The sequence below is a fragment of the Spermophilus citellus genome, assembly GCF_964194105.1.
Source record: "Spermophilus citellus genome assembly, chromosome: 5".
Classification (NCBI taxonomy): Eukaryota; Metazoa; Chordata; class Mammalia; order Rodentia; family Sciuridae; genus Spermophilus; species Spermophilus citellus.
The window spans coordinates 54,336,852-54,359,456 of NC_138186.1; the positions used below are offsets into that span (position 1 = coordinate 54,336,852).

The 22,605-nt window shown below is 53.4% G+C and overlaps 1 protein-coding gene across 2 annotated transcripts in view; it reads right to left on the reverse strand.

The window, feature by feature from the left end:
• Positions 1-1,074: 1,074 nt before the first annotated feature.
• BTBD9 (BTB domain containing 9) overlaps positions 1,075-22,605 on the reverse strand; it is a 404,071-nt gene continuing 382,540 nt past the window's right edge. For both annotated transcript variants that reach the window (XM_081294490.1, XM_081294491.1), the window contains exons 10-11: positions 18,551-18,629; positions 1,075-2,614 (exon numbers count right to left, since the gene is read on the reverse strand). In XM_081294490.1, the coding sequence (XP_081150616.1) occupies positions 2,417-2,614; positions 18,551-18,629 (277 nt within the window). In that variant the 3' untranslated portion in view covers positions 1,075-2,416. The remainder of the gene's footprint in view (positions 2,615-18,550; positions 18,630-22,605) is intronic.

Genomic DNA, 22,605 nt, shown 5'->3' on the forward strand with positions numbered 1-22,605 from the left:
CATCTGCTGCGCTGCCCCCCGCAGGCGGTTGGCTGAGATCCCCGCTGGCTCCTGGAGGCGGCCCAGGGCCCTGCTGGGCAGACGTCCCTGCCTCAGCCCAGCAACACACTTGGCTCCAAGGTTTCGGCCGTTTTGACCCAGGTGGTGGCAGAGAGAAGCTCTCCCTGGGGCCCACCAAACCCTGGAAATGTCCAGGCCAGACTCCTTCCTGGCTGCTCCCTCGTCCCTGGCCCGGAGATGCTGCAGGCCTGTGTGGTGTGTCACACCTCAACTGTGGCCCCTGGGCCAGATGGACATGAGGAAAGAACCTCCTGCCCCAACCAGAAGACCCAGGGACGGAGGGCTCCTCCAGCCTACTGAGGCCAGTGTCCTCCTGGCACCCGAGGAGGCTTTCCAGGGACACAGATGGAGCCAGGGTAGGAGACAGTCACCCGCAGAGCACTCTGTGGCCACCTGCTGCCAGTGCCACCCCATCCTCCCCTCAGCCCTGGTAAAGGAGGCACCTGAGGTGCTGGGGGAGGCAGGAAGAGCTCTAGCAGGCAAGGAAGTCCCAGCAGAGAGGACAGAGGCCAGTCATGGCCCAGGAAGCCACAGGTGTGGCCTCTAGGATGTGGCGGGAGCTGCTGGCACCTGCAGGGGAGACACTTGGCAGTGGTGGGTTCTCAGCTGTCACTAGCCCAGTCACCTGGGTCCCCCTCTACCTGGGACATGTGTCTCTGTGCCTCTGGGACTGACCTGGCCCCTCTGTCCCAGGGGGCAGGGGACAAACAGCATGGAAGGACTGCTGGGCGGGCGGGGACTCGGGTGCCAACTGGTGGCTGCAGGCTGGATGCTGACAGAGGCGGCAGCGCCCCACCATAGTGGGCACCCCGCCAAGGAGCCTGTCACACGGACATGCTGGGCACCCGGAGGGGGTCCCACCCGGCCCACAGCAAAGAAGCAGGCAGAGTTCTGCTGACAGGCGCCTCTCCCAGAGGACCACCTCTCCCACCTAGATGACCCTCTGTTTCCTGCTGGCCTGTGTTCCCACAGAAACATGACTTCACCCCAGCCCTGTACTTGGACACTACCTCACCATTCAGTGTGGACTCAGAACCAAGCTGAACGGGAGGAACAGGTGCTGACCAACACCCCAACTGTCTTTCAGACACTGGGAAGGAAGCCCTCAGGCCTGCCCCACTCCTCTAAGCAGGCTCCCGGGGTGTGCTGGACACCTGGGGACCACCAGGCAGCTCAGTGGCTCGCCACACTGCCAGGGAGGCTCTCAGGCCAGAGCTGACGGCCCGGACGCAAAGCATCTGGAGAGAAGCGGGACTACAGATGATCATAGGTGTACATCATCAGGGGTCACCAGCACTGGAAAGGAAACTACTGGTAAGTGACAGAAAGCCAGATGGAGCTGTCGTAGTCGCATGAGATCCTCCCGGGGACGATTAGAAGAGAAGTTTCTGAGAAATGCCTTTTCCAATGCCCAGGGGGTGCCGTAGTATGGGGAAAACACAGCAGCACAACGAGGCTGCAGAGGCGCAGGTCTGTGCTCCCGATGCTAGGCCACAGAGCCAAGCCCGCCAGAAACTGGCATGTTTGTCCACAGACTTCTGAGTGTTAAATTAGCAGCTGGCATGGTAACTATTTCCTTGTCAGCCGCCGAAGCTTAAAGGCAGGATACATTTCAGGAATGACAGGTTAATAACTGAGCAACCTGAACGATTATTGACTCGAATGTCCACAGACTGATGTGCTCACTTGTATTTTGTTGAAAGTCTTCAGAGGCTTTACCTTGTGAGACCAGGTGTCACCACGAGATGCCTCTGCATCTCATTCAGGAGTTGGACGGACAAGAGTCTCTGCCCTGCCCCGAAACCGTTTAAAACCAAGGGAGGGAAATGTGTGTGGAGGGATCAGAACAAGCCATCTGCCGTTGGAGCGCGTCTCAGAGATGAGGAAAGCTAGGGGTCAGCGGAGGAGAGGAGCTAGAGGGCACACCAGCCGCCAGGGCCGGTGTGGGTAAAGAAAACGCTCCAGGGGACCCAATCCTACAGGTGCTCTGGGCCAGCAGGGCCTAGTGCCTTCTCTTCTGTTCAGGGTCTGCTGCCATTTCTGCAGTGGGCTGGGGCCTGAGTGTCACTTCCTTCTGTCCCTCTGCCTGGGTTAGATTAGAGAGGTAGGGTTTTAATGGTGGACTTGATGAAGATTGAAGACCCGTTTCTCCCCCTGGAGACTAGCCTGATTTGGACAAATGGAGGAGAACAAAGCGGGCCCTGCTGTCCTTGAGAGGAAACCTGTTCTGTGTCCGAGTTTGCAGCCGAGCCTGCTCCTCCCTGGACGTGGGGAGGGCAGTCCACAAACACCGTGCCCGGGGGACACCTCCTCTGCCGCCCAGGCCCACCCAGTCACACCATGTCTGCCGCCTCCTTTATTGGTGCTGCCGGTTGGGTGAGCGCGAGCTGGAGCCTGGGCTGGGGGGCAGAGAGCCACCACTGGGGGCTCGCAGGGCGTGAGGGTCAAGCTGTTGACTGGCCAGGCTGTCGTCCGTTGTCCCTGATTCTTCGCTGCCTTCCTCCTTCTGGATGCTCTGCTGCTCCGGACACTCAAAGTGGACACAGTGGAACACCTGGGTGAAGAGAGGAAAGGAGTTGGTGAGTGAGGGGTTGGCTGGGGACCTCGGGCTGCCAGGGGCAGTCCTGCCCAGACACCAAGCAGCAACTAGGAGACCCTGGACGCACCTAACCAGTCAGGCACCAAAGTCATGGACACCGTGACCCAGGTTCCTGCAGAATGTTCTCATAGGATGACCACGTTTGGGTGGTTTTTGTCTCATGGGCTCTTTCTCCTTTTGTTTATTTTTAATTTTGGGGGGTGCTAGGGATTTAACCCAGGGCAACTTGCCACTGGGCTACACACATCCCCAGACTGCACCCGCTTCTTTCTGTCTCATTTAGACAGGGCCTCACTGAGTTGCTTAGGGCCTCGCTAAATTGCTGAGGCTGGCTTTGAACTTGAGATCCTCCTGCCTCAGCCTAAGGCTGGGATTTCAGGCGTGTGCCACTGCGCCTGGCTTTTTCTCCCTTTTAATTAATTTACCATTGAGGTGGTGGCCGGGTCCAGTCAGCAGGTGTGGATTGTGGTGGTGGTCACACAACTCTGAACCCACCGAGGGCACACTTTCTGCAGGGTGAGCAGCACAGATGGGAAATCTCTCCCCATAGGCTGTGGTAACAAGACAGCCAGCAGGGATCACCCCTGGAGAGGACCCGGGCACCCTGGCAAGGCCTAGGAGGGCTGAGCGAAGCCCGCGGGTAGCTGTGCTAGGGATGGACTCCAACCCTGCCTGGCCTGGCCTGGAACAAATGCCTCACCCGAGGAGCTGGCCACCTGGTTGAGGGCAGGTGACCCCCCTCCAAAAGCCAGGAAAAGGCTGCCCACCTGCAGCGGGTCTCACTGGAAGCACCACGGAGCCCCAAGTCAGTGCTGCTGGCCCCTGTGCACATGGCACATGCTGAACATGCTGGGCGGGTGGGGAGCCCTGGCCCCTGGCTCCAGAGAGACCCCAACATGCCTGGCACCGAACAGGCAGTGACCGCTGGAGGGTGGGCTGGGGGGAGTCGAGGAGCCCCATCAGAGGCCCAGACAGGAAGGCTGCCCGCAGCCCAGCCTCACACGGAAAATCCTCTCTGCTGTCCATCAGCCGGATCTTTCTGGGGCTCCACTTCCCAGTGCCCATCGAGCTCTGAGGGGCAGGAATCCCACCCTCTTCAGTCGTGGTGGTCAGATCAGCCACCCAGGGTGCAGGCGGCAGTCTTAAGGGAATCAATTTCAAAGGTGTGTTTTCTGAACCTGCTGAGGGCGCGCCTGAATTCACAGTCTGGGTGTCTCTGCTACCCCGCGAAGGCGGCCCCGCGTGCCCACTCACCCAGGAGCACCACCCAGGCACCCAGGCTCCCTCTTGCCAGCTCAGGCATAGGATGGGGTGTGGCCTGTCATGTCACTGGGCTCTGAGGTGTCCTGGAACCCCATAGGTGGCCTGGCTTAGAGCTCTGAATTCAGAGCCTCTGAAGGGTCCACATGAGTGAATTATTTTAATGCAGCTGGAATTTTTCCAGAATTATGAAAATATTCTCAGGATTCACTGGCTAAAATCCACGGATAAAACTTTTCCATAATTACTATCAGATTTTTGTGTGCTTTATTCAACTTAAAATCTATTTTATCAAATCATGTCTTCAAATAGTTCCTGATATTTAGTCAACCCACATCTTCCATCTTATGTTTATTTTTCTCATATTTACAAAACTATTTTTAAACCTGTGGTGAAACACTTAATCTACGTCTCAATCTAACGCACTCAACATGTCATACTTTCTTCCAAGCTCTCCTCGGGGCCATGCAGACACCGTGTCTGAGGCCACAGCCCCACAGCACTTGGGAGCAGCTCGGCCACGGGTGTAGTTCTTCTTAAACGTCCAGGCAGGACCTGGAGGGAAGTAGAGGACTCGGATGAGAAGAGTCCACGCGAGGGGAGGGTCTGGAGAGGGACAGAGGCCTCAGGGAGGAGACCTCAGACCTCTGAGTGGTATCTGAGGAGATCTAACCAACAAAGCGAGGAGAGAGGGGTCGGGGACAGTGAAGAGGGCCTGATGCGGTGGGGGAGATGTGACTTGCAAACTGTCACTGATTCTGGGTGCAAATGCCGAGGCCAGGGCAGGTGGGCAGCTGGCTGTGGAGATGTGCATGGAGGCCTGGCAGGTGGGCACCTACGTGGACAGCCACGAGCAACAGGTCCCACGGAGCCGTGTGGAGGGCCACACTGCTGGGCCTCCCAGCCCACCCAGCAGCTTCATCTCCATTCCCTTCCCTGGGCTCTGGATTTGCTGGTAGTTGGTGACCGTGCTCGTGGTAAGGGCCCACATAGGTGCAGGATAGGGCCGGCTAGACACCCCCATGCTCCTGAGGAGGTGCAGTCAAGGGACTCTGGAGGAGCTGGCGGTGCTCTCCTAGGGGAGCACTGGTCTTGCCCAGCGGGAGCCGGAGCATGTGTGCCCTTCTGCTGGAGAATCATGTCCACGGAGGGAGACGCACGTGCTATCTGCTGTGGAACTATGTGAGGATGTAAATGCTGTGCTTTCCTTCCCAATTCAACTGGCTTTTGCACACTCTGGCTTCAACTCATTTAGTGACCACTGTTCTGAATTTCACATTCCAGGCTCGGCCACGAAGCCTCCCTGAGCCTGCGCATTTCCGGGCCTGCCCTCTCCCTCTGGTAGCGGCTGTCCTCTCCTAGGTGAACTGCTTCCTCTCCTTAAAGGCTGGTCACGAAGACAGAGGGCTTCCTGAGGACCCTTACTGCTCCTCAGTGCTGGTGGCCGCATTGGGTTAGCACCTTTTCTCCCCCTCCTCCCTTCCCTTGGTGCAAAAGTCCACTTCTGGTCCAGCTGTGGGCCCACACCTGTCAAGCACCAGCAGGGCCAGGGTCAGACGGGGGCCCTACGTGGAGATTTGCAGGCTCTCTGGGCCACAGCACTGCCTGGGCTGAGCAGGGGGAATCTGAAGACCTCCCTCTGGGTGGCCAGGACTGACCTGTCCTCCTCTACCAGCCTTGCGTTCTTAAGCTTCTGCAGAACAGGAGGGTCTCTGGGCTTGACTCTTAGTCCCTCCTGCTTTAGGAACACACCTCTGCCAGGCAGGGGACAGGGCAGGCTCTGAGGAGCATCCTCGCCGCACACTACAGCTTCCAAGCTGGATGCATACCCCATTCCTTTCTGCAAGACGACCAGGCACCCTCTGAGCCCAGCGCCCGTGAAGGAGGGCTCCAGAAGGGCTGCCTGGACTGCGGACCCTTGACAGGGGGGCTCTCCGTCCTGCCTGTCCTTCTGTGTAATCCCCACGCTCAGTCCTGTCAACACCTCTGGAGGCTGAGCTGCCGTTCTGCTGACACTGATCCCTGAGTTGACTTACATGAGCCTCCTCCCTGTCAACTCTCCCTGTGCCCTCTCCTGCTGAATGGTCCCCTCTCCTCTCGCTCTTGCCTCCTCTCCAGGACTGTGACTGTCCAGATGAGCCAGGTGAGCTCTTCCCCAGACGCCCACAAGCATCCAGGCGCCTCCTGCCTGTGGCCGCCCCTCTCCAGCCTCTGGCCCCTGATCTGTCACTTCTCATCACCCTCAAGGACCAAGCTTCATTGTCCACGCTGCAGCTCAGGGTCTTGCCCAGGAATAAACAAATCAATAAAAACCCTGCACTGAGAAATAAAAAGGTCTCAGGATGGCCTGGTGGCTTATCCTGTACAATGTGCTTCTTTTCCAAGGATGGTCCCCATACATCACGCAGGACAGGTGCCTGCTCCACTATGCTGGGGAGGGTCTGGGGAGACCAGCTGCCCGGCGGGAGACCTGAAAGAGGCCGATGGCCTGGTTCTGGTCATTACTCTCGTCCCACCGTTATCCCCATTTCCAGACAAATTCCTCTCATCTACTGCAAGTGCTGCGAACTGCACCCTGTGTTGAGCCCGCCAACAACCCGTCTTCAAATAATAATGCAAATGGTGCCGATTCCCAATATACCTGGGGACCCTGACGGGAGCCTCCACAGTTGGTTCTGTGTGTTCCTGCAGGTCCTTCTTCCACAGAAATCACAACTATTCTCTTTTTGACACCACAAGCTCATGACAGGATCTCCCATCCAAGTTAAGGGTACCCTGGAAAGTCCCAGGCCATACTGGCCCCAACAGTCCCCTGCATGCTGTGGCCCAGGTACAGCTACCGGGCATCAGAGCTGCATTCCAGTCTGTGACCCACAACCCCCACTGCCTTTGGTGCGGATGAGCCACTCTGGGCTCTTGAGCCAAAGGACAATGACAGAGGGCTCCGGAGCAGAGGGCGCGGGAGGTGAGGATGGACAGGAGGGGGCAGAGGATGGACAGGAGGGGGCAGGGGATGGACAGGAGGGGCAGGGCACAGCCCAGAACAGGCAGGAGCCAGCGCAAGGGCTCTGGAGAAGCACCATTTCTCACATTTAAAAAAACTGCAAAAGAAATGCACGTTTGTGGTGACAAATTCAAATAATACAAGTGTTTAAAGAAAGTAGATGACAGACCTTTACACTCTGAAATCCCCTGAAGTGAAGCGCAGCTTACAATCAAGAGGAAGGAGTCATTTTTAAAGAAAAACAACACAGAATTTGACAACAGACTCACTAAGGACTGATAAAGGAAGGAAAAGGGTCCACAGGGACCAGGGACTGTCGGCTACTGGGGAAGGCGTGGCGGCTGCCACACTGCGGTCACTCAGGGTCCTCCACCCTTCGCTGGATTTGCTGTTTTACCCTCCAGTGACCTTGCTGGGCACCAGCTCTAACCAGGCATGTCCAGCACATGAGCCCAAGGTCAGGACCTCAGGGACAGGGGCAGGGCGGGCAGAGGCGCCTCTGTGCCAGCGCATTAGCTCTTCTGCCTACAGCAGGAAGCTGGGATTCACCCTCAGGGCTGGGCGGCACCAAAGTCTGGAACTTTCCACAGCATCAAGACCCTGCCTCCCACCACCATTCTGACAGCACAGGTAGACGGCAGACTCTGCCTGGAAGGGAGGCTCAGAAAGCCTAGAGGAGGCCCACCCTGGGCCTGAGGAGCTGCAAGCAGTCACGAGGGCAAAGAGGGGCTTCCAGGCCACGGGGGGGACCCAGCACCCTGTGGAGGTGCACCTGGCTCAGTCATCTCTGTTGCTGATGCAGCCCGTCGTCTGTAGCCACACGCGGCAACAGTGTGGCCAACGCCAGCCAGGGCTGACCGTAGCAGATGCTCAGTGGACACTGTGGTATCCTTCTTCCTCAGTGTCCTGTGCAGGACAGGGCCTCCTTCCCCTGGGACCATGAGATTCACAACTGGCCACCAGAGGAGGACTGGGGGTGGTCTGGGCCCTCTTCTCTTGGAGTGGGGGTGACCAGCAGGCTTGTGGTAGGGAGCTACCTCCTTCACGGGAGCTCCTTCATGGGAGGCCGGGCTATCCCAGCTGGGCCCAGGCTGCTGCTGCCCCACACAGAGGTGCAGAAGGAAAGGAGTCCTGATGCCTCTGCTCTTTTCTTGGAGGCTGGAGGAGGGCACCAATGGCCTGAGCAGACTGTCATTACCTCGGGGAGGGAGGGGACCTGGAATCATGCCCCACCCCACGCTCCTCAGCCCTTCTTCCCACAGGTTCCCATGGGCCTCCCTGTGGGCCAATCAGCCGGGTCCCGGGCTTCTTTCCACTCAGAAGCTCGTGTGGTTCAATTTCTTCCTTCTGAACCTTCCCGAGACTGCTATACCCCTTGGAAAGGATGTGACCAAAAGTGAATGAGGCATACAGGGCAGAGACGCGCTTCTGATTTATGCAAAGCCATTACTGCGGCCGCCGCATCATTTTCGCTCCCCTTTTCGGCAATCATGCATCCCATTAGCCTGTTTGATTGCCGCTGCTCACAAAGGGGCACCTTCGCTGAACCATCTTCAATGGCCTCTGGATCTATCCCCCGAGAGGAGCCGGCTAATTTGCAATGTAGTCGTGTGTATGAATCTGACACAGCCTTAGTCACAATCTGGGCGTCCTTTGGTAGCTGCTGTTTATTATCACTTTGCCCTGCTCTCTGGGAGCTGTAATCCTGGACGTGTGGAAACAGTCCAGGGTGTTCTTTTCTCCACAAACCCTGGACAGGATGTATGCAAATGCCCGGCCCCTTCCTGGCCATCAGGCTCATTCCTCAGCTGGCTACTGCCTGTCGCCTTTCATTAGAGGGAATCCCCAAACACTATCTGCTTGACATATCTTCAAGGTTTTTAGGAGAAGAAGCATCTGCTAATTTTCCCAAATTGGCCTAAGAGTACTGTGAACTGTAGCAGAAATTGGGAAAATTTAATAAATGTTGATCAATGACTCTGCCTTGCTTCCCAGGTCTCTCCTGAGGAACTGCCGTAGCCTGCTTTCATGCCAACCAATACAAATAGGATTTCTGAACCAAGCTTTCAGCTTACATTTACAAGGCAACATGTCTTTATAAAATAGATACCTACCTCTCAATGGTTGCCCATAAGTCAGACACAAGGCCACAGCTTCCGACATCCATCCCCTGAAGACTGGTTCCCTCCTGAGGCTCGGGTGGTGGCATCAGAGCAGCCATTTACCAGACTTGTGAAGGCAACCACAGGGGCCTCTCCTCATCCCAGGGCAGAGGCTGGGATGGACACAGTTCTGCTTAAGCTTCTCTTATGAAAGAGTTTGAAACCCGTCCAGACTCAGACTGCATAGATGTTTTATTTTTGTTCCTTTTTAGAGGAAGACCAAGCCCTCCCAACAAAGCATCTCTTTTATAAGCCTTGGTTTTACATGTGCATCTGAGGAGCCCCACACCCTGTTTCTAGTTAAGGAATCATTTCATGAGGAGACATTTTCAAACCTTCCTGTATTATTAATGGAACCCAAATATTTTTGCTCAGGTACTTATCCCTACTAGGTGTGGAAGTGAATTTCTGGGCGACAAAGCTCATACATGACAATAGTTTCCTTCCATGCCACTTTCCCATATCCACAGATAAAGTTCTGGGGACAAGCCTTCCCCAGGTAGCCTGTATTTCGGCGTGTGGTTTTAAATGCCTGTGTACTCCTTTGTTCCAGGGAGAGTGAGTCGCTCTTTTATCTTAATTAATTTGCCCACAAGGTGGTAGAGGTATTTTTCTATTTTTTTTTTAAACAACACAACAAAACAAAATGAAAAACTCTACTAAGAAACAAAGAAAGTCTTGTTCCCTGGTTTCTGGGAGGCCTGAATAACCCACTTGGCAGATGTGGCCTTGCCAAGGCTCCTTCCCACTTAACAGGCACCAAGAAGGCCCAGCTGTGGCCCTGTTCTCGCCCCTGTGACAGCTGGGGTCATGCGGCCCCACCCCAGGCGGTTCTTCACCTTAGCTGACCACTCCACGGGTGCCTTTTGTCTCAAAGAGCTCCAGCTGCCTGGAGATTTCTGTCCTCTCTCCAAACTGCCAGCTCAGCATGGGGACACTGTTTGTGGTCATCCTCAGGAGCTGGAAGTTTCCATTTGTCTCATGGCTTTATGGCTCCTGGGCACTCACTTGCCCAGGTCTGTGGACACTTCCTCCCAGGCTGTGGAACATGCAGAATGAAACTGCCCCACATGACACATCCACAAATTGTGCAGCCTTTGAAACAATGACACGTGTTCAGTGTCACCACGTTTCCTATTTCCTATTTCATGAGAGAAGCTTAAGCAGAACTATGCCCATAAAAAGGTCTTCTTTTAAAATTGGGAAAGAAATGAAATATTTTTCTGTTCTTCTTCCTAAATTGCCGAGAGGGAACCTCTAACATCCAGTTCACTGTCCTTAAAGGCAAGTGTCCTGTGAGGCAGGGAGGTGAAGTGACCTGGTGGCACGGGTGGGAGCAGAGGCTGGCACCCTGAGGGCTGGCAGCCGCTGCAGTGGCTCCCTCCCTTCTCCTCCCGCCTCACCAGCCCCCTCCCGCTGTGCAGAGCTCCCTTCCAGGCCCTCCCTGCGGACTCTCTGAGCCACCTGGCCTTGATCACTACCAGCCTGTGTAATCCTTAAATCCGTGTTTTGGTTTGGATCACTCATCCCAAGGCTCCTCCCTTGCCCTATATTTTCATGCAACGAAAGCTTCCGACTTTCTCACCAACTCCACTCTCAGTTCTCCAAGGACAGGGGAACAGCCTTGATGCAGCCTCCTTCAGCTCTCCCTGTCCTTCAGCTCTGGGTGGCCACGGGTGATTCCCCAGGGCTTACTTTGTACAGAATCCTGCACCAAAGCTCTGGCCCTGGTCTGATGCGTGAAGAGGCAACTGTGGGCCAGGCCTTGGGGTAGGTGTTGGGGACACAAAGATGCCACAACACAGTCTCTACCCTCAAATACTGCAGTATAGCTGGGCATGGGAGCACACACTGGTCACCCCAGGGACTTGATGAGGCAGAAGCAGGAGGGTTGCAAGTTGGAGGCCAGTCTGGGCAACTTAGCGAGACCCTTTTTATAAAAATAAAAAGGGCTGGGGGTATAGCTCAGTGGTAGAGCACCCTGGATCAATTCCCTAGTCTTCCCCCCAACCCCTGCAAAAAATGCTGTCATGTGGTGTGGGACCCAGTCAGAGCCTCTTGCTGGGACTATCACGCAAGCTCACAGGGGTCTGCCACTGGGCCCAACGGTCCCCATGCCCTGCTCCCTGCAGGCACTCCGGTGTCACCTTCTCTGGCCTTGCACCCTGTTCTGGCACATACAGCACAGGCGGTCCTCAGTGCCATCTCCAGCCTGGGTGTGTCTGGGCTATTCCTGTGCCCAAGCAGGTTCCCCACGTGCAGCCCTTCCCTAGCCCCTGAACGGGACACCATGGAGGGCCAGGTGCTCCCCTGGGCAGCAGTGGAGCCTCAAGGCTGGGCCGTCCCCGCTGCAGACCAGCGGTCTCAGGGTTGGGCTGCTTCTCCCTGCAGCTTGGCCACGGGCTGTCTGCTTTGCCCCTGCGCTGCCCCACTGAGAGCTCTGGCCTGGGGAGCAAGTGGGTGCCCTGAGGCACCTTCTGGGCCTGGATCAATGCCCTCTAGAGGAGACTCCAGGCGAAGTCCTGGGGAGCCAGGCGGGTGAGGTCAGCTCTGGGAGAGGGTCTGGATGAGAATCACCACCAGGCCAGGAAGGAGCATTTAGTTTAGTTTTTTTTTTTTTTTTAAACGGAATCTGTTTCCCTATTTTTTTTTTTCATTAGAGCCACATGTTGCTATGGGAACGAGGATGGCACTGGGAGCCCAGAGCCACTCGCTGGCCTGACAGAAGCCTGTAAATAAATCCTGCTTCACTCGAGGCTCTGAGCTGAGTGGTCCTGGAGGGCAGCTCCAGCAGCCACTCGCAGACTTTCTGTCCTGCCGGTGCTCCTCGCGCAGGCCTCCCGCGACAAGCTCACAGGTCCATTACCATTCCTCACACGGCGGGCAGCGAGCTGCAGTGTCATCTGCACCCCACCCTCCTGGACCCTCCACGACCTGGTCTCATTCATGTAGACCCAACCCCAAGGGTCATGTCCCCTGGATGCATTTTACAGACCCCCTGCTTTGGGGCCAGCCCGCACCTGAAGGAGCTGTGGTGGCTGCAGCTCACCCCACGCACTTCACCCCTCACCATCAACTGGGCACAGCCATTTGAGATGTCACCTCCTGGGGGTGATGTCCACCAGGGAGTGAGGCTGCAATCCCTGTGGGAAGGGCGGTTCGGTTCCCAGTGTCCCCTCTGACCTAAAATGGGCTCCTGTGCAGTGTGAGCCCAGGGAGCTGCCTACTCGCCAAGTCTGTGGCTGAGTTGTGGGCCAGGGCACAGCAGGGCACACTTCTGCTCCTGTTCTTTTCCAGGCTTTCCTGGGAGACGCAGCAGCCGGGGTGTTGACAGCCAGCCTGCCTGGATTTGAATCCTGGCTCTGACACTCAATGGCAGGGTCCTTGCACAGATTAGTTAGCATTTCTTAGCTTCAGTTTCCTAATCAAGGTTTCTTTTTTGCTTAAAACCAAAATTTTTCACTGTGAAAACTATACACTGAAAGTTTGTTGAATGATTATGCCATGAACACTGACACAAACACCACCCAGGTCAAGAAGCGGGCCTCCACGTGCCCCAGTTGCAAGCCCCACCAGAGGGAGCTGCCATTCTGCCGGATCCAGAGGCCCCCCTGCCTTTTCTTCTTAGCAGTTCCCCCTGTGCAAACATGCCGGTTAACAGGGACGGGTTTGGAAGTTTCTATAATATAACCTCTTTTTTTTTTTTTTTGTTAACAGGGATTGAACCCTGGAGTGCTTAACCACTAGACCACATCCATAGCCCTTTTTATTTATTTTTTGTTTTAGAGGCAGGGTCTCAGTGAATTGCTGAGTCTGCACTTAAACTTGTGATCCTCCTGCCTCAGCCTCTGGCACTGCTGGGATTACAGGGGGGCACCACCACGCCCAGATGAATGTGATCTGACTATTCACGTTCTCTGCTGTCCTTCCAGACGGTCTGCCATTCACCCACTTGGGTCATCAGCCACTGTGGGACGCACTGTGCTTTATTTTCCCCTTCTTCTGTGGATGGATGTGGAGGTGCCCCAGGTCCTGCTGTGAATCCTGCTGTGGTGTACTCATTTGTAATCTGACCTGCACGAGAGTTCGTTCAGAGGACTCACAGGAGCGGAAGTGCTCAGGCCTGTATTCAGAAGGTGGCACACACGTTTGTTCAGGTATATTGGGCACACCAAACTTCTCCAGAGATCTGGGCCGAGCCACACTTCTGGATGGACAACAGCTGCCCGCTGCTCCCCGGAGCTTTCTCACCTTCAGAGGAGGCTGGGCAGAACCTCCTGCACACGTGTTAAATAATGTGATGAGGACACAGGGCCTGGAACAGGGCCTGGCCTGGGATCAGTGCTCAGTCAACGCTAGCCACCTGTAGGTCATTTCAGGTCATTATTATTTTATGATAAGGGTCCTAACCTAAGAGATGCTGAATGCTTGGGACTCACACTTTTTCACTTATAGAAGTTTTTGGTTTCTGGGTTCAGGAAACCTTCAGTATGATCACGGAGGCCGTCTTGGAATGCCACGGCCACTTGGTAACGACAAGTTATTTTACTAAATCTTTCCCTTTATTCCTGTTTGAGTGGAGCAGAGATGGCTGAACAGATTATTCCGTTTGCGTGGCTCACAGATACTCTACTCTTACACATGCGGGGCACCACGCTAGCTGTGGAAGATGCAAAGGTGACCGTGACACAGCTCTCCTCTTGCCACATGAGTCCAAAGAGCACAGGGGAACCGAGAGAGCCGGTGCAACCCGTCAATGCCTCCTCAGTTTCTGCTACTGACATGGCAGATGCCTTCCCGCGGTCCTGTGGCAGGAGCCCGTCTCTGTGCCGCAGAGCTCGCTCTTCCTGTGGTCCTGTCAACCCTCAGCTTCCTGTCTACTGAAAAATCACTCCAGAACTTTCTCTCAAACTCAGGGCTTCATAAAGCCATAACAAGAAACAGACGCCACTTCTATCACTTTTAATACCACTGACCATATTCACAGGGCCCCAGACTGGATCTTGTTTGAATTCCGTGGATTCGAGGGTGCAGGTGTGTGCCTCCGTTATATGCTAAGGTCACCAGATGAGGGGGGGTGGATGATGGGAGACACCAGGCCTGCTCTGCCGCACTTGCCAGCTGGAACTGAGGCCTGCCCTGATGCTGCAGGGAGAGTGACAAGACCTTTTCCAGACCAGAGAGGTTTAGGAAGGGGAGTGATGTCTGCCTCCCACAGGCAGCTCAGAGACAATCAGCCATGGAGGCAAGGAGATGACCACGAATGCACACAAGCTTGCTGAAGTAGCCACTGAGACCACCAAAAAGTGGCCAAGGAATAGCCAAGAGTGGGCTTGGTAGCATCAGGCACTGGGGAATCAGGTGACCAACTGAAGGGGATGGTGGGTGAGCTCGAGGACAAGTTGACAAGTCTGCCATCTAGTGCCAGGCACAGGGGAGACAAGGGCAGCCCTGAGAGTGGGCAGAGAAGACATGGAGAGACCACACAAGGCCAAAGAGAGGAGCAGCAGGCACGTGAGAACCAGTCCCATGCAGGAGACTGCAGGGCAGAGGGACAGGAAGACACACTGGCGGGAGATGACAGGCAAGAGGTGTGAGGCGCTGAGCAAATGACGAGGGCAGCGCCAAGCACACGGGAGCAGCGGGGTGGGCGTCTTCAGAGGCCAGCATTAGGGACTCTATTGACAGAAGTCATAAACGAAGCTAAAAAACCTAATGAACTCATTGCTGTGGTGCTCACGACAGAAGATGAGAGACAGATGCCAGCAGCAGACGCGCGCTTCCCAGAGGACAGGCCCGGGAGCTGCAGGAAATCAGAGCCTGTGGAACAGGTGATGGGGAAGCCTGGGCCTCCACAGCCTGCCAGGCCGCTCGCTGATGCCCCAGAGCCAGCTGATGAAGGGAAAAGGGGAAAACCACCGTGGAGCCCACAGATGCCAGCCCCTCTGGAGGCAGGAGGCCTGGCCCACCAGAGCAAGACGAGCGCGACCCACAGTGGGCAAAAGCCTAAGCCGTCTGGGCTCAGAAGCCGGTTCCACTCATGGCTGGGCATGTGCCCTCTGCTACTCCAATAGCACCCGGATGGTGGGAGGTCACGGCGGTCAACTCCCTGGGCTCCTGGCCATGGTCTCTCTGAAGAGCAGGCAGCTCTGGCCATTGACATTCTCTCTGGGCCACTTTCTACCTTCTGTGGAAACAGCTCCCACCTCCCTGAAAGCTCTTCCACTCCCAGAAGCACTCCACACAGGGCTCCCCGCACCACCCCACCACTGCAGTGTCTGCAGCAAGCAGACCTACCTGGGAACGTGGCAAACGGCTCGTCTTTTACACAGTTTCACCTCTCAACTCCCTCTATATTCCTGGCAATTTGCACGAAGCCTCTGGGTTCACAAACACCCAGTAGCTAAAAGGGAACAAGTCCTGGCTCTGCCTGAAATGACAGCCGCGACAACTGACTGCGTTTCTGGATCCCCCAGACACACCGCTGAAACCCTAATCCCCAGTGGACTGGTAGTAGAAGGCAGAAACTTTGGGGTGGACAGGTTTAGATGAGGTGACGAGGGCGGAGCCCCTTGGGGGGACCAATGTCCTTGCATGAAGGAAAAGGGCGGTGGGAGTTCATCACACTCTGAGTGCCTTCGCCAAGGAAGGCCAGTGAGGGCGGGGACAGGAAGAGGACCCCCTTGAAGTGCTAGACCTTGCCGACACTCTGACCTCACACTTCCAGCCTGTGGAGCTGGGAGAAACGAACATCTGCTGCTCAGGCCCCGCTGACGTGTTCTGCTCCCACGGCCTGGGCTAAGAGCCACTGGCATTGCCTGGCAACCAAGAGGAGACACACTGTGGAAACCCCGCAACCCTGCCCTCCAGGCCACCCCCCGCAGTGATAAAGAGGTGCCTGGAACCCTATTTCTGATGGCACAGTTCTGCTCCCATGGTAATACACATGAGGACTGTCCTGGACTCCCACCCCAGTGTCCTTTCCCTGGCTGTGCCCATGCGGCAGCAAGCACCTTCCTGTCGGGCATCTCGGTTTTCCTCTAGTGCTATTTCCCAGGAGTCCTGCCCAGCCTTCCAGATGCATCCTCCTTCGCAGGAAGCAGCCCATCCCTTCTACCTCTGGGCTGCCGCTTCTCTAAGGCAGGTGACACTGCTTCTTCCAAAGGATGTCCCAGAACCTCGGAACAGCTACAGATAGCTACATCCCTGACACCCTTGGAAACCAACTTTATCATGTCCTCCTATGTGCTCCGAGGACGGTGTGGACCCTGCGTCCTCCCGTGTGCTCTGAGGATGCTGCAGCTTATGGATCTTCTCTTATGGTCCTGTTCATCATTCATTTTATGATTTCCAGTTGGAAACACTATGATCAATAACTGATTCAATAAGGCAATGAGCAAGTTACTCATCAGCTTTATGAGATGGACCACCATGTCACTAGTGCCTGCTGGCCAGCCATGCAAACTGATTGGCATCATCTTCACCCAAGGGAACAGGGTCCTGGATATTTTGGGGAAATTCCTCATGGAAAAGAGGTTTTTGCCAACTTTAGAGCCTTGTCTAGGAAGATATTCTCCATCAAGAACAGCTTTGAAATAAAATGTTCAAGGTTCTTTTTCATTCCTTTGGCCCCAGAGGTGATGAGGCTGGGACTGAGTTCAGGCCTGGAAGAGACCCTGGCTAGGCCATAAAGTGAATTATGTGTATTATAAAGTGTACTATACTAGAAGTAAAGATTGCAAATGAAAAATATTTAATTTTAATTGTAATAGTTCAATATGTTACCTGTAAAAATAAATTTCAGTTTTTCTCAAATTTAGTAAGTAACACATAATTAATGTAGCTTAAGTAGTAAGAAAAACTGGAAATTTATTGGCAGGATTATTACAATATTATTGGTTAGGAATCAAATGTATATTAAAATGTAGATTAAAAATTTACTTTTGTTACATCACAAAGTAAGAAAAAAGTGCTTTTATGACTTGATGTTTAGAATTCTTGATTTTTGCTTTTTAAAAATAACAATTAGTTTACTACTATAATTTTCAGGTTTGTTTTAAAATGAAGAAACAAGAGAAAAAAACCTGAGGTGTGTCTGGCACTTCAAAGCATTCTTAGAAAAAGCCAGTATATTTTAACTGTAGGAAACGTGTCCTGTACTCCAAGAAACTCAGGAGGCTTAGGCAGGAGGATTGCAAGTTCGAGGCCAGCTTTGGCTACTTAGCTAGACTGTGTCTCAAAATAAAAAAATAAAATGGACTGGGGAGGTATGTAGCTCCTGGGTTCAAACCCCAGTACCCAAATAAATAAATAAATAAAAATAATGCAATAGTTTAGGTTAATTTTGGTGCCCCCCCCCTTTTTTTTAAATAAAAATGATCCATAGCCACAGTGTGTTTCCTGCAGAGAGGAGCCTGTAAACAAGCTCTGGGAAAATCCTGATTCCACAAACACAATGCATGAGCTAGGCCAGCTCTGTAAACAGGCAGGGCTAGTTGCAAGATGAAAATGTAGAGCCTTGTGTTCAAAAGGCAGGAAAAGTGACCACCCTCTTCCAGCTTACCCTGCCATCCTTGTATTTGCTACTTGCTCCACAGGAACACCCTCAGACCATCGCAGCCCCTCGTGGTGTCCAGGGCCCTATCCAGTGACTAGCACTAGGAATCGCACCAGACCCCAGCCCTCCAGCACCCATGCCAGGGCCCAGGGAGCTTGTGGCTGAGAGCCAGGCCTGGGAAGGCGAGAAGTGGCAGGAGGTGGAGCAGGAGAGCCCTGGGCGCGCGCTCCACAAAACAGGACTCAAAGGTCAAAACAACAAGGACTTTAAGGTGATGCTGCAGAGCACCAGGCCCAGGCATGGGGCCCCAGGCCACTGCTCTGGTGGACACCCACGAAGCCACCAGAACTGAGACTGAGAAAGGTGCACAATAGAGGAAAACTAGGATCATTCCCACTTTCGTGCTTCTTTCTCATTTACCTCCTGAATTTCCACATTGTTACTCCTTACATGTCACGTCTTTGACCAGCAGTCCCTTCAGTGGGGCACACCACATGAGGGACGAGGACATCAAAGTGAGAAATAAGCACATGATGCTAACAGCACATCCATATGCTGGACACCACACTCAGAGTGCTAAGGGCCCCCATGAACCCCGTCATCTTCAGGGCTGAGGACTCTGAGAGGAGGGACAGGCCGCCTGACCTCTCCAGGGCTCTGTGATGGCGGGTTCTGCAAAGGGGTGGGAGGAATAAGCAGAGCAGTAGGTGCTGGCTTCATTTGCTAGTGAAGGCACAGCTAGGCGCGATCACAAAAGCCCCGTGGGCCAGAGAGGGGCTTTCTTCTGCACCGAGCTGTGGGGACAGCAGGCCATTAGCAGGCAAAGCCAACGGTTCCCCTCAGCTCGGTGCACCACTTACCGGACATCACAAGAGGGCACGGCGCTGCTCATGGAAAGAGGCCCTTACCTCATTTGCTGTGTTGTGTGTTCCAACGATTCGGATGAAGGAGGCAGGCTGCCTTTCAAAAGTCACCGACTGCCAGGACCTGCGAGAGCAAACACAACCGTTGGCCTGGTTACACGGCGCAACTGACCCATGCTGGTGGCCCTGTACATGAGGGGGGCCTCCCAGCCTGGGTGCTTGTGCAGTAGGAAGGGTGGGGGTTGTAGGAAGGGTGGCAGTTGAGAGGCAGGAACATACGGTGCCCCACTCAGACCAACATCTCATCAAAGAGGGCACCCCATACCCTGAGATTGGCACTTAGGATTTTTATAAAGCCCTCTAAAAATGAACACCAAGTGTAGGCCATGTCTGATGGGACAAGAGTGTAGCAAAATATAAACACAATTAGGGTGACGGGAGCTCATAAAATACATTTCCTCATCCATAAAATAGGATGGGATGGTGACCCCAGAGGGCCGTGGGCAGAATGACCAGGGCAACTCATCGGATGTGTGTGTGGGGGCAGGTCCTCGAGGTTCCGGGAGGAGAGTTTCGCAGCAGGGCAGCAGGGCAGGGGTGGGCAAGCCCAGAACTTGGGCTTGGAGCAGCAGGCCACTCACTATGGTGCCATAGAGGGCACCTGGGGGCAGGCGGGGCTCCCCAGGCCTCCAGCTTTCCCATTTCCAAAGCCTGGCCTGGCTCTGGGAGCTCTCAGAAGCAAACCCAGAATTTTGAGTAGTTTTTTTTTTTTTTTTTTTTTTTTTTTAAGAGAGACTGAGAGAGGAGAGTGAGAGAGAGAGAGAGAATTTTTAATATTTATTTTTTAGTTCTCGGTGGACACAACATCTTTGTTGGTATGTGGTGCTGAGGATCGAACCCGGGCCGCACGCATGCCAGGCGAGCGCGCTACCGCTTGAGCCACATCCCCAGCCCCAAACCCAGAATTTTAAAGGCAACTCTGCTCTGATCAGCCTGGGCAGGGCCACTCCTTTAAAAGCTAGCAGAGCAGGCCCCAAACAAACTTGGAGAGGAGGAACTTGGCTCTTGGCTAGTGCCCAGCAGCTCATCAGAATGCACTGGAGGAGCACAAGGCACCCGCGACCATAAACTCCAATAATATTTTCTATAATAAACGTGAGGAGTTCACAGTCGTTGCCATCCCTCCTCCATTCACACAGTGGAAATGCCAGCTGCCACGAAGCTGTTTCCTGTAATTGTCTAATTACCAAGGAACGCTAGCAAAGGAAATATATGTATTTGCAGTTTGTTTTCCCCTCTTGTTTCAGGTGTTCCATCTTCCCTCTCACTACCAACCTCCCACTGAGATTGATTCACTGCTGCCTGGACACCAGTCCTCTTAAGGTCATTAAAAAGTCGTTACCATCCTGTGTGCAAAGGCTGCGCCTCTGAAAGCAGTTTTCTAAAAACAGAGTAAGAAAAATCATTCTCCTTGTGAAAACACCATTATTCATACACGAAGGTGATGCCACCTGACATCCCCAGAGCTGCGTTCTTGCCCATTTCTTGGCAGGAGACTCTGACAAGCCTGCGGGCCGGGAGGTGTGCGAGGTCCTGGGGTTCCACAGGCCTGGCTGCCACTTTGAACTAAGTGTCTCATCCCTGTCCGTAAAGGAAGCTGATGGCACCCACCTGCCTCCCAGACCAGGAAAGGGAACAACCAGCACAAGTTACAGCCACTGTTACTGGGTTTAAGTCATCATTTCACGAGAGGATTAGGGGTGGCGGGGAGGAGCAGAGCAGACCGCACGGAGATCTTGTTCTTGGCTTTCCAGCCCTATGCCTGTCTATCTCCTAGTGATGCAGGATTTAAGGTAAGACTTTACATTTGGGAGCTCTAGGTCCTCCACAGGTGCCCCCCCCCCCCCCCCCGGGCAGTGCAGAGAGGAAGGGGCTCAGGGAGAAGTGAGGCTTGCTGTCAGTGGTCAGGGCCTCAGAGCAGCCTGGCTCCCAGCCCCCGCTTCCCACCTTCTCCCCTCCCGCAGCTCTTTTCTCCTTGCCCCAGGCTTTCTGGGGTTCAGGGCTCTGGGCAGGGCAGCAGCCTGAGTAGGAGGGAGCATTTGTGGAGTAATAAGATCAGAAGGTCTCAATTTACTACCGATCCTCCATTACGCTGCATTAATATCTAATCACATTAGAGTTCATTTTCACTAACACAGCTTGAGAGTTGAATATATGATTTCATTTTCAGCAGAAGTAGATACCAATCCTAAGACTAAAGTATCTGCAGGAAGGAAGCTGGCTGGGGGGAGGTAATGAGCGCCTCTCTCCCCAGCCACCAGATTCCATTTCCCCTAGACTTCTTTAAGACAACTGGAGATGCTGCTCAACAGGGAAAGACAAGGTGGCTTTGGAACAGCATCACCACAACTGAGCTGCATTTGTAATCACTGTGCTTCCTCAAAGGACACCACCTCAGCTGAGATTTCACAGGGCCAGGGGATTTGATCCAAGTAGAAGCTCAACAGCGGCTTTTAGTGAGCTTTACTGACATCTGCATAAGTATCCCAACCCACCACGCACCCAGAGTCTCTTCTTCAGTAGGCACAATTTCCAGGAAAGTTAACACAGCCTCGGCTGTGGCAGCCTTCTCAGCTCAGCACTAGGACTGGGTCCTGGGAGGAAGGTGTCTAAATGGGAGGAACGGGGTCAAAAGATAACTGTGCACTTTACTTTCAGAGTTTACCATAAACTGAAAACTCCACACAGGACCAAAGTCCCAACCCTGAACCTGTTAGCTCTGTAGAGGACAAAGCACACACTTTCCTAAGGCGTGGTTTCCTCACTTGTCAATGCATCTGGAAGGAGGTCCCATGTCACCCAACGTACACATGTACTCATAGAGGAGCGTCCATAGAATCCAATATGTCAACCAAGATCTTAACTTTGATGGAAGAACTTTGAGAATGATTTACTTTATTTTTTGACTTTTCCATACTGTTTGAATTTGGTAGAAAATGTATCTACCTTGTCTGTTGCCCAAGGATTTGACACAGATCACACGGTATGAAGCTGGTGAAAATGCAGTGCTGTGCCCTTATGGAGAGCATTTCCAGGTGACAGGAATGGTTTTATCCTGGTCTTTCACAGACAAGGGTGCAATGGTTGACAGCTTGGGTCCTGGAGCCAGGCTGCCTGAGTTTGAATCTCAGTTTAAACTTTCAACAGTTCTATGACCTTAGGCAAATTGCTTAACCTCTCTGGTCATCTGTAGAATGGGAATACTGAAAATAAAATATTTATTTTATTTTTTTTTATTTGTAGAGGAACACACAATTTTTTTTTTATTAATTTATGATTTTGTTTTGTTTTTTAATGTGGTGCTGAGGATCGAACCAGTGCCTCACACATGCTAGGCAAGCGCTCTGCCACTCAGCTACAGCCCCCAGCCCCTTAAAATATTTTTATGAAGATTAAATACATTAACAAACATAAAACACCCAGAACAGTGTTAACATACACTAAGTTCTAGAAAAAATTAATGAACCTGGAACAGACGAACCTGGGCCTCATCTAGGAGTCAACAAGTTTGACAGTATATGAGTCAATGACCACCAGGGGCACCCCAGGTGACTGCCATCAGCACCCATTTCTTTGAGGCAGACAGGAAGTTGGGCTTTGGAGAAATTAAACAAGAATGTGTTGATATATTCTTGAGCTTGGCACCTGCCGGGTGTGATGGGGGATTCTGCGAGTTGTACTGCCTGCCCTTAAGAAATTTATTGTTGGGCTGGGGATGTGGCTCAAGCGGTAGCGTGCTCGCCTGGCATGCGTGCGGCCCGGGTTCGATCCTCAGCACCACATACAAACAAAGATGTTGTGTCCGCCAATAACTAATAAATAAATAAATATTTAAAAAAAAAAAAGAAATTTATTGTTTCACCAGGGAGATTAACTATCCTTCCACAAACTAATTAGGGAACAATGCAAACAGTACAGTGGACTCAACTAACTGGTGGAGTTCCAAACTTCCCTTGTAATTGGTTGTGTGATGCCTGAAAGCAATTTTTCCAAAGAAATAGAGCTATAAATTTTGATGGGGTTCCCAGGCCCACCCACAA